The sequence below is a fragment of the Thalassophryne amazonica genome, chromosome 15 (genome assembly GCF_902500255.1).
Source record: "Thalassophryne amazonica chromosome 15, fThaAma1.1, whole genome shotgun sequence".
NCBI lineage: Eukaryota > Metazoa > Chordata > Actinopteri > Batrachoidiformes > Batrachoididae > Thalassophryne > Thalassophryne amazonica.
Window position 1 is genome coordinate 2,172,351 of NC_047117.1, and position 12,304 is coordinate 2,184,654.

Here is a 12,304-nt window from a genome sequence, read left to right on the forward strand (position 1 = left end):
CGTAAAAACCCGGTTGGAGAAGTCATCGTAGGTTTCTGATCTGGATTGATGTGGGTGAGGAATGTGACACGCCCCCTAATGTTTTTCTTTTCGGATTTTGTTGCTCACCTGGGTGTCGCTGCTGCCTTCTGCTGGTTGGATCATGTACTCTTCTATCCACTGCCACTGTCAGTGGAAAGTCATGACATTATTTTCAGTGGTACAACACTCAGGTTCAGGACAATGACGGCCATTCAGTGCCAACTGCAGGTATTGAGTGGTATTAGTGGACGTGGGTTGTCCATTTGTGTTTTCATGTGGTGCCTTCAGAAAGCTGTAGCAGATGTGTTCCAGTGTTCTGGTCTTGAACCGTGATACTTTTTTGTCTTGTTTCCAGGTGTTGTCGCCCACTGAGCAGAGCGTCCCATCACCAACCTCTCCAGATTACCGAACGAAGGCTCAGAGTGATGAGAAGGAGCATTTTCATATCCTTCCCCAGCTTCAGGCAAAAAGGGCTGACTTCCTCACCGTCATGCTGACTGGCACCTTGCCTCAACGCCGAAGCTTCACCACACCAGATGAAGATGTCCCAGAACCACTTGGCCCAAGAGATGATGATGTCACCAAGAGCGAGTCCAATAGTGAAGCTAGTCAGAAGACCACTGAACGCAGTCAGGATGCAGCACCGTCCACACTTATGGCTGAGGACCAAAAGGTCCAAAGGGAACACATCTCAGCTGGGGATGGAGACCCTGATTTGGAGGATGCCTCAAAGACCCTAGTCTTGTTCTCTCCTGGAGACACCCGCAAGTCTCCCTCTGGTGGTGACCATGTTCTAGAAGGCGAGCTGGCCACACCGTCGGCCTTGACCCCACGGAATGAGCATCTAATGATTGGCGAGGCCACTCCTGAACTGTCAGACACTGGCCGCTTGTCTCCAGCTCTTAGGTCAGACTTAAGGCCGTCCACTCCCATTGCTCCTGCATCACCACCTTTCACCAAAGTTGAGCGCACATTCATCCATATTGCAGAGACATCACACCTCAATGTCATGTCTTCCAACGGTCACTCTGCCAAGGAGAGTGACCTTGAAATTTTGGCCATCACCAGAGAGCTTGCTGTTGCAGAAATGGTTCATAAGGAGGAAGGACTGCCAGTGGAAGAAAAGACTCCAGTAACAAAGTCTTTGTCAGACCAGATTCTACCAACTGACAAACACCCCAAAACTGAGAATGGCCTGTCAGTTGTCATATCCCAGTCTTTGGAACCTGTTCCAGAAGACATGTCATCTGTTCGTGACAGTGGAGATCTGTACCAGGAACCCAGACATCAGCTGTCATCAAGTGAGCAATCTGCCAAGCCTCAGACAGCCACACCAGACCGACAGATCATCATAAAACCCAGGACCCGAAGCCGCATTCCTGTGCTGATCTCTGAAGAAGACTTGCACTCCGAGCAGTACTCCAGCATCTCAGCTCAGGTCCGACTTCAGCAGCGGGCCAGGCAACTGGACTTGGCCCGCATACTGGTTCAGAAGCAGCAGGACCGCTGGATGAGAAGGAGGATGCTCTCTGGAACATCATCATCATTGTCTTCTGGAGACAATGCGCACCGGAGGGCTTCAGAAACTCTGTCCACCACTGGCTCAGAGGAAGACACGCATGTCTCAGAGGAGACTACAGCCAGAAGGAGCTGCAGCCTCAAACCGACTGAAGAACAAGTCTCCAAGGAGTGCAGGAGCAGGATCCCTAGGCCAATCACCCCGTTAGCAAGACCTTCATTGGAGCTTGCTGCTACTGTTCCTTGTCCTCTCTCTTTGCCAGACTCGAGCATGACCAGCGTGCCGTCATCTACAAATAAGGGGTACGCTAAAGGAAACACTAGCTCAAGCATGACCAGAGCGCCATCATCCACCAATAAGGGGTACGTTAAAGGGAACACTAGCTCATGCATGACCAGCGTACCATTGTCCATCAGTAACGGGTACGTTAATGGGAACACTGGCTCAAGCGTGACCAGAACGGCATCATCCACTAATAACGGGTATGTTAAAGGGAACACTGGCTCAAGCATGACCAGGGCACCATAATCCACCAATAATGGGTACGCTAAAGGGAGCACTGGCTCAAGCATGATCAGAGCACCATCATCCACCAATAACAGGTACATTAAAGGGAACACTAGCTCAAGCATGACCAGAGCGCCATCGTCCACACATTAATGGGTACGGTAAAGGGAACAATAGCTCAAGCATGACAAGAGCGCCATTGTCCACCAATAACGGGTACGTTAAAGGGAACAATAGCTTAAGCATGACCAGCGTGCCATCGTCCACCAATAACGTACGTTAAAAGGAACAATAGCTTAAGCATGACCAGCACGCCATCTTCCACCAATAACGGGTACGGTAAAGGGAACAATAGCTCAAGCATGACAAGAGCGCCATCGTCCACCAATAACGGGTACGTTAAAGGGAACAATAGCTCCAGCGCGCCATCATCCACCAATAACGGGTGCATTAAAGGGAACAATAGCTCAAGCATGACCAGAGCGCCATCATCCACAAATAACGTACGTTAAAGGGAACACTAGCTCAAGCATGACCAGACCGCCATCATCCACCAATAACAGGTATGTTAAAGGGAACACTGGCTCAAGCATGACCAGAGCGCCGTCGTCCACCAATAACGGGTACGTTAAAGGGAACACTGGCTCAAGCATGACCAGAGCGCTCTCATCCACCAATAAAGGGTACGGTAAAGGGAACAATAGCTCAAGCATGACAAGAGCGCCATTGTCCACCAATAACAGGTACATTAAAGGGAACAATAGCTTAAGCATGACCAGCACGCCATCGTCCACCAATAACGGGATCGTTAAAGGGAACACTGGCTCAAGCATGACCAGCGCGCCATTGTCCACCAATAACGTACATTAAAGGGAACAATAGCTTAAGCATAACCAGCGCGCCATCTTCCACCAATAACGGGTACGGTAAAGGGAACAATAGCTCAAGCATGACGAGAGCGCCATTGTCCACCAATAACGGGTACGTTAAAGGGAACAATAGCTCCAGCGTGCCATCATCCACCAATGATGGGTACATTAAAGGGAACAATAGCTCAAGCATGACCAGAGCGCCATCATCCACCAATAACGTACGTTAAAGGGAACACTAGCTCAAGCATGACCAGACCGCCATCGTCCACCAATAACGGGTATGTTAAAGGGAACACTGGCTCAAGCATGACCAGAGCGCAGTCGTCCAGCAATAACGGGTACGTTAAAGGGATCACTGGCTCAAGCATGACCAGAGCGCCGTCGTCCACCAATAACGGGTACGTTAAAGGGAACACTGGCTCAAGCATGACCAGAGCGCCATCGTCCACCAATAACGGGTACGTTAAAGGGAACACTGGCTCAAGCATGACCAGAGCGCCCTCATCCACCAATAAAGGGTACGTTAAAGGGAACAATAGCTTAAGCATGACCAGCGCACCATCGTCCACCAATAACAGGATCGTTAAAGGGAACAATAGCTTAAGCATAACCAGCGCGCCATCTTCCACCAATAACGGGTACGGTAAAGGGAACAATAGCTCAAGCATGACGAGAGCGCCATCGTCCACCAGTAACGGGTACGTTAAAGGGAACACTGGCTCAAGCATGACCAGTGCGCCGTCGTCCACCAATAACGTACATTAAAGGGAACAATAGCTTAAGCATGACCAGCACGCCATCTTCCACCAATAACGGGTACGGTAAAGGGAACAATAGCTCAAGCATGACGAGAGCGCCATTGTCCACCAATAACGGGTACGTTAAAGGGAACAATAGCTCCAGCGCGCCATCATCCACCAATAACGGGTACATTAAAGGGAACAATAGCTCAAGCATGACCAGAGCGCCATCATCCACCAGTAACGAACGTTAAAGGGAACACTAGCTCAAGCATGACCAGACCGCCATCGTCCACCAATAACGGGTATGTTAAAGGGAACACTGGCTCAAGCATGACCAGAGCGCAGTCATCCAGCAATAACGGGTACGTTAAAGGGAACACTGGCTCAAGCATGACCAGAGCGCCGTCGTCCACCAATAACGGGTACGTTAAAGGGAACACTGGCTCAAGCATGACCAGAGCGCCGTCGTCCACCAATAACGGGTACGTTAAAGGGAACACTGGCTCAAGCATGACCAGAGCGCCCTCGTCCACCAATAAAGGGTACGTTAAAGGGAACACTGGCTCAAGCATGACCAGAGCCCCATCGTCCACCAGTAACGGGTACGTTAAAGGGAACACTGGCTCAAGCATGACCAGAGCGCCCTCATCCACCAATAAAGGGTACGTTAAAGGGAACACTGGCTCAAGCATGACCAGAGCGCAGTCGTCCAGCAATAACGGGTACGTTAAAGGGATCACTGGCTCAAGCATGACCAGAGCGCCGTCGTCCACCAATAACGGGTACGTTAAAGGGAACACTGGCTCAAGCATGACCAGAGCGCCATCGTCCACCAATAACGGGTACGTTAAAGGGAACACTGGCTCAAGCATGACCAGAGCGCCCTCATCCACCAATAAAGGGTACGTTAAAGGGAACAATAGCTTAAGCATGACCAGCGCACCATCGTCCACCAATAACAGGATCGTTAAAGGGAACAATAGCTTAAGCATAACCAGCGCGCCATCTTCCACCAATAACGGGTACGGTAAAGGGAACAATAGCTCAAGCATGACGAGAGCGCCATCGTCCACCAGTAATGGGTACGTTAAAGGGAACACTGGCTCAAGCATGACCAGTGCGCCGTCGTCCACCAATAACGTACATTAAAGGGAACAATAGCTTAAGCATGACCAGCACGCCATCTTCCACCAATAACGGGTACGGTAAAGGGAACAATAGCTCAAGCATGACGAGAGCGCCATTGTCCACCAATAACGGGTACGTTAAAGGGAACAATAGCTCCAGCGCGCCATCATCCACCAATAACGGGTACATTAAAGGGAACAATAGCTCAAGCATGACCAGAGCGCCATCATCCACCAGTAACGAACGTTAAAGGGAACACTAGCTCAAGCATGACCAGACCGCCATCGTCCACCAATAACGGGTATGTTAAAGGGAACACTGGCTCAAGCATGACCAGAGCGCAGTCATCCAGCAATAACGGGTACGTTAAAGGGAACACTGGCTCAAGCATGACCAGAGCGCCGTCGTCCACCAATAACGGGTACGTTAAAGGGAACACTGGCTCAAGCATGACCAGAGCGCCGTCGTCCACCAATAACGGGTACGTTAAAGGGAACACTGGCTCAAGCATGACCAGAGCGCCCTCGTCCACCAATAAAGGGTACGTTAAAGGGAACACTGGCTCAAGCATGACCAGAGCCCCATCGTCCACCAGTAACGGGTACGTTAAAGGGAACACTGGCTCAAGCATGACCAGAGCGCCGTCGTCCACCAATAACGGGTACGTTAAAGGGAACACTGGCTCAAGCATGACCAGCGCACCGTCGTCCACCAATAACGGGTACGTTAAAAGGAACACTGGCTCAAGCATGACCAGCGCGCCATCGTCCACCAATAACATACGTTAAAGGGAACACTAGCTCAAGCATGACCAGCGCGCCATCGTCCACCAATAACTGGTACGGTAAAGGGAACAATAGCTCCAGCGTGCCATCATCCACCAATAACGGGTACATTAAAGGGAACAATAGCTCAAGCATGACCAGAGCGCCATCATCCACCAATAACGTACGTTAAAGGGAACAATAGCTCAAGCATGACCAGACCGCCATCATCCACCAATAACGGGTACGTTAAAGGGAACACTGGCTCAAGCATGACCAGAGCGCCGTCATCCACCTATAACGGGTACGTTAAAGGGAACACTGGCTCAAGCATGAACAGAGCGCCGTCGTCCACCAATAACGGGTATGTTAAAGGGAACACTGACTCAAGTATGACCAGAGCGCCCTCATCCACCAATAAAGGGTACGTTAAAGGGAACACTGGCTCAAGCATGACCAGTGCGCCGTCGTCCACCAATAAGGGGTACGTTAAAGGGAACACTGGCTCAGGCATGACCAGAGCGCCGTCGTCCACCAATAAGGGGTACGTTAAAGGGAACACTGGCTCAGGCATGACCAGAGCGCCATCATCCACCAATAACGGGTACGTTAAAGGGAACACTGGCTCAAGCATGACCAGAGCGCCATCGTCCACCAATAACGGGTATGTTGATCATATTGACTTTGATCTCAGGTTGACAGGTTTAAATGGGCTCCAATCTGATACACATTCAAACATGTTTTATGGTGTTTGTTTTTGACATAAATGCCTGGTGATGCGCCCGTGCTTTAGAGTTCCACATAGAGGACCATGTAGTGTGGAGCTGGATCTCTTTGATGGGGGATGAGTGTCCCAAGTCGTGTCAGAATGTTGGTTCGTAGTTTAGTGTACCTAAACGTAGTTTAGCTTAGTGTAGTGTAGTTTAACTTAGTGTAGTTAGTTTAGTGTAACTAGTGTAGTTTAATTTAGTGTAGTGTAGTTTAGCTTAGTGTAGTTAATGTAGTTTAAGTTGGTGTAGTATTTTAGTTTAGTGTAGTTTATCTTAGTGTAGTTAATGTAGCTTAACTTAGTGTAGTGTAATTTAGTGTGGTTAATGTAGTTTAGTTAGGTAGTGTAGTTTGGTGTAGCTAGTGTAGTTTAACTTAGTGTAGTTAGTGTGGGTTAGTGTAGTTTAACTTAGTGTAATTAGTGTAGTTCAGTGTCGTTTAGATGAGTGTAATCTGATTTAGTGTAGTTAGTGTAGTTTGGCTGAGTTTAGTGTAGTTAGGTAGTTTAGTTTGGTGTAGCTAGTGTAGTTTAACTTAGTGTAATTAGTGTAGATCACTGTAGTTAGTGTAGTTTATCTTAGTGTAGTTTAGATGAGTGTAGTCTGACTTAGTGTAGTTATTGTAGTTTAGATGAGTTTAGTGTAGTTAGTGTAGTGTAGGCAGTGTAGTTTAGCTTAGCATAGTTTAAGTTAGTTTAGTTTAGTGTAGTTAGCGTAGTTTAAGTTTGTGTAGTTAGTGTAGTTTAGTGTAGTTTAGTGTACTGTAGTGTAGTTAGTTTCTTGTAGATTAGTGTACTGTAGTGTAGCTTAGCTTAGTGTAGTTTAGTTTCTTGTAGTTATGTGTAGTTTAGTTTCTTGTAGTTTAGTGTATTCTAGTGTAGTTTAGTGTACTGTAGTGTAGCTTAGTTTCTTGTAGTTTAGTGTACTATAGTGTAGTATAGTTTAGTTTCTTGTAGTGTAGCTTAGCTGAGCATAGTTTAACTTAGTGTAGTTTAGTGTAATGTAGTTTACTGTAGTTTAGCTTAGTGTAGTTTAGTTTGTTGTAGTTATGTGGGGTTTAGTTTCTTGTAGTTTAGTGTACTATAGTGTAGTATAGTTTAGTTTCTTGTAGTGTAGCTTAGCTGAGCATAGTTTAACTTAGTGTAGTTAGTGTAGTTTACTGTAGTTTAGCTGAGTGTAGTGTAGTTTAGCTTAGTGTAGTTTAGTTTGTTATAGTTATGTGTAGTTTAGTTTCTTGTAGTTATGTGTAGTGTACTGTAGTGTAGTTTAGTTTGCCATCAGAAACTACAAACCATGAGTTAAATTCACAACCCCCCCCCCCCCGACAGACTTTTAGGTTGGGAGTCTTTTTTTATTGTTATTTATTTATTTGGATGCTTCAGTCGGCTTCACGTGTTCCCTGAAACGTTTAGTCAGAACGACTCAAAACAAGCAGAATGTTTTGTTTTTTTGTTTGTGTCAAACTTGAAGTGATGTTTCCCTTTTGTGTCATCAGCCAACAGAAAAGTGGACTCGGCGCTGTGAACCTGCAGCAGAAACCCGACCCGGTCTCTTCCAGGTCCTCCTGTCCCCATCCCTCCTCTGTCCAGGCCCAAAGCGGAAGTCCTCGCTTGCCCCTCAGAGTCCTGTTCAAAACCCAGCGCAGCCTCAGCTCCACCCACAGCAGGACTGATAGCCCCTCCCCTCAGAGATCGTGTCCATCCCGTCAGTCGCTCTCAGTTCGAGCCCCAACCCTCCCCCTGCTACCGGCCAGGACTACAGCGCTCATGCGGCGCAGCGCCTCACAGGAAGCTGCCATCCGGCTGTCCAATGGCATCGCGCCTGCAAAGACCAGGTCAAGAACAGCCGGGCCAACCACGAAGGGCAAGTCCAGTACCCGGGAGAAGGTTCTGCCTGCTAGATAATACAAAGACATGCGCACAGAAAATCCGAAGTCTTACGCCTCATCATGTTCACCTTTAACCTTCCTTGATTCCCATCACGGATACAGACTCCGGCTGACAGAACTCTGCTCACGGGCTTCTAGGAATCCTGATCAGTCTGGCTGTTTGGAGCTAACGTCCCCCCTCACAGGACCCCAAACACTCACTGCATGGACAACTATACTGCAAATACTGCATCTGGATCTGGATTGAAATCTATACCTTAAAAATGATGGATGTTATTCCGGCACAGGACACGAACCAAGGACCAGAGCTGGATGTCAGAGGTTCATGACGTTTTTGACTTTGTGGTTAATTTGGGGTCAGGGTCGTATTTTTTTTTATTTTTTCAGGTTGTATATTGTGCAACTAACAAATCATCACGAGCATCAACATCAAAACATTGGAGTAAAATCTCATTCGCCGATAAACGCACCGTCAGAATTTTATTGCTCACAAACAGGTGGCTGGGCTAAGCTAACTAGCACTGTTGCTACCTGCATAAACATTCAAATTACTTAAAAAAAAAAAAAACGTTTTTTTTTTTAAGAAATTTACCAAGAACTGCAACTCTCAATTTTTGAAACAAATTATATTTTAATTTTTAAAAAACTGCCATCTGATCTGGGACATCAGCCAAAATTCACCTGGAAGCAAAATATCCATCACGTTTATGTGTCTTATAGTCTTATTCATTCGCTCTTAGAGATGAAGTCATGAGCTTTGAACTCGCTCTTAGAGATGAAGACATGAGCTTTGGACTCACTCTTAGAGATGAAGACATGAGCTTTGGACTCACTCTTAGAGATGAAGCTGTGAGCTTTGGACTCTCTCTTAGAGATGAAGCTGTGAGCTTTGGACTCTTTCTTAGAGATGAAGCTGTGAGCTTTGGACTCTTTCTTAGAGATGAAGCTGTGAGCTTTTGACTCCTTCTTAGAGATGAAGCTGTGAGCTTTGGACTCTCTCTTAGAGATGAAGCTGTGAGCTTTGGACTCTTTCTTAGAGATGAAGACATGAGCTTTGGACTCTCTCTTAGAGATGAAGCTGTGAGCTTTGGACTCCTTAGAGATGAGGCTGTGAGCTTTGGACTCTTTCTTAGAGATGAGGCTGTGAGCTTTGGACTCTTTCTTAGAGATGAAGCTGTGAGCTTTGGGCTCTTTCTTAGAGATGAGGCTGTGAGCTTTGGACTCTTTCTTAGAGATGAAGCTGTGAGCTTTGGGCTCTTTCTTAGAGATGAGGCTGTGAGCTTTGGACTCTTTCTTAGAGATGAAGCTGTGAGCTTTGGACTCTCTCTTAGAGATGAAGCTGTGAGCTTTGGACTCTCTCTTAGAGATGAGGCTGTGAGCTTTGGGCTCCTTCTTAGAGATGAGGCTGTGAGCTTTGGACTCCTTCTTAGAGATGAGGCTGTGAGCTTTGGACTCTTTCTTAGAGATGAGGCTGTGAGCTTTGGACTCTCTCTTAGAGATGAAGCTGTGAGCTTTGGACTCTCTCTTAGAGATGAAGCTGTGAGCTTTGGGCTCCTTCTTAGAGATGAAGCTGTGAGCTTTGGGCTCTTTCTTAGAGATGAAGCTGTGAGCTTTGGGCTCCTTAGAGATGAGGCTGTGAGCTTTGGACTCTCTTAGAGATGAGGCTGTGAGCTTTGGGCTCCTTCTTAGAGATGAAGATGTGAGCTTTGGGCTCCTTCTTAGAGATGAGGCTGTGAGCTTTGGACTCTTTCTTAGAGATGAAGCTGTGAGCTTTGGACTCTCTCTTAGAGATGAAGCTGTGAGCTTTGGGCTCCTTCTTAGAGATGAGGCTGTGAGCTTTGGACTCTTTCTTAGAGATGAGGCTGTGAGCTTTGGACTCCTTAGAGATGAAGATGTGAGCTTTGGGCTCCTTCTTAGAGATGAGGCTGTGAGCTTTGGACTCTTTCTTAGAGATGAAGCTGTGAGCTTTGGACTCGCTCTTAGAGATGAAGATGTGAGCTTTGGGCTCCTTCTTAGAGATGAGGCTGTGAGCTTTGGACTCGCTCTTAGAGATGAAGATGTGAGCTTTGGACTCTTTTAGACATGAACCCATGAGCTTTGGACTTGCTATTAGAGATGAAGCCATGAGCTTTGTACGTGAGGAGTTAGTGAACATGGAAGCTTGGCCGGCCTCTTCTTCTTCTGTGGTTTTGAAGCTTCACTGCCAGCAAAGTCCAGTGGGATGAGTAAAATTTAGTAATGCAGGTATGTACTGATAAAGAACCTAAAAGGATTTTTCGCCTTGATGTATGGTTGTGTAGAATTGTGGAGGCTTGGTGTGCAGTAGCGCAGTGTTGTGTAGACTTGCGTGGAACACTGCCAGAGAGAAAGATGACCCACCTTGTGTCAAAAACTGATTTATGGCCCTGTCAGCCAATCAGAATCGATGACGTCACTATGTCCCGCCCTAAGCCCCTCCCCTAGTCCCGCCTCCAAGCCCCGCCCCTATGACGTCACAGCCAATCAGAATCGATTACGTCACTATGTCCTGCCCCTAAGCCCCCGCCCCTGGCTCCTTCCCTAGTCCTGCCTCCAAGCCCCGCCCCCTATGACGTCACAGCCAATCAGAATCGATTACATCACTATGTCCTGCCCCTAAGCCCACGCGCCCGGCTCCTCCCCTAGCCCCACCCCCAAGCTCCTCCCCTAACCCCGCCCCAAGCACCTCCTCCAAGCCCTACCTCCCCTCCCACCCGGGTCTAATATTTTAATGTCATTTTATTTCATGAATTAAAGAATGATTAAAAATACCTAGATCTTTTTAATGTATTAAAGAATTAACTAATTCTGAAATAATTAAACATAAATCAGTGTCTATTATTTAATATCCCTTTAATATTTTTAATTCTTAAATTAAAGCGCGTCCTTTTATGGTTTTTTAATGCCTCAATTAAAGAAGGAATAAAAAATACCGTATCTTATGCATAATTATGGGAGGTTTTCTTCAGTTTAGTGATTAAACACGAATATTTTAATACGCCTTTAATATTTCTTAATTCCTAAATTATAGCGTTTCCTTTTCTGTTTTTTAATTCGTAAATTAAAGAAGGGAAACAAATAGCCGTCTCTTGGCTGTAAGTCTTTGCAGCAAGACGGTCAAATACCCACGCATAGAGCTGCTCGAGGAAACATGACCCCACAGCTGTAATACCTGTTGCAGACGCTAACTGTGTGTGTGTGTGTGTGTGTGTGGGTGCGTGCATGCGTGCGTGTGTGTTTCGGAGGCGTGTGTGTGTGTGTGTCAGGCCAGATGGTCTTTTATAACATAGTAGAGAAGCGTTCGTCACGCTTGTTTAAAGACGGAAAAACAAAGCCCCCTTCTCAGTTACGGCAGATCCAGTTTCTTTTAAGATATTAGCCGATCAATCAGCGGGATACCCGCTGATCGGAGATGCCGCCCTGAGGTGATGAAGCCGGAAAAAAACAAAGTTCCTTCTCAGTTACGGCAGATCCAGTTTCTTTTAAGATATTAGCCGATCAATCAGCGGGATACCCGCTGATCGGAGATGCTGCCCCGAGGTGATGAACCCGAAAAATCAACAAACTTTGGTCTCACTCACGCCAAATGGTGTTTTTAGAGCAAAAGGTGCCAGTAAGTGTTTTTCACAAAAAACCTCGTTTGAAAAACAATTTACCCTTTTCAACAATATTATAGGAAAGAACACAGGCCGTATAAGGTTTAGAATATGTGGTTTATTACATTCATTAAAGTCACACACAGAGAAAAAAGCAATTGTTCAAGTTATTAAACACAACATACGTGAAGGAAAACATTAAGAAAAAAGTATTTGGTCCATTTACATGAAGAAAAAAAGTATATATGTTCATGTTATTAAACACAACATACGTGAAGGAAAACATTAAGAAAAAAGTATTTGGTCCATTTACATGAAGAAAAAAAGTATATATGTTCATGTTTATTAAACACAAATTTGGTCCACTTACATGAAGAAAAAAGTATACGTCCATGTTTATTAAAGGGTAACCATCAGGCTGTCGCCGTAAATTAGCTGATAGATGATTATTAAGTCTCCAGCTGCGTATAATAAACTCAAG

The 12,304-nt window shown here is 46.3% G+C and overlaps 1 protein-coding gene across 1 annotated transcript in view; it reads left to right on the top strand.

Moving 5' to 3' along the window:
* ttbk1a (tau tubulin kinase 1a) overlaps positions 1–8,607 on the top strand; it is a 123,123-nt gene extending 114,516 nt beyond the window's left edge. The window contains 2 exon segments of the mRNA XM_034187653.1: positions 334–1,902; positions 7,817–8,607. Of these exon segments, the coding sequence (XP_034043544.1) occupies positions 334–1,902; positions 7,817–8,225 (1,978 nt within the window). The 3' untranslated portion in view covers positions 8,226–8,607.
* Positions 8,608–12,304: the final 3,697 nt, after the last annotated feature.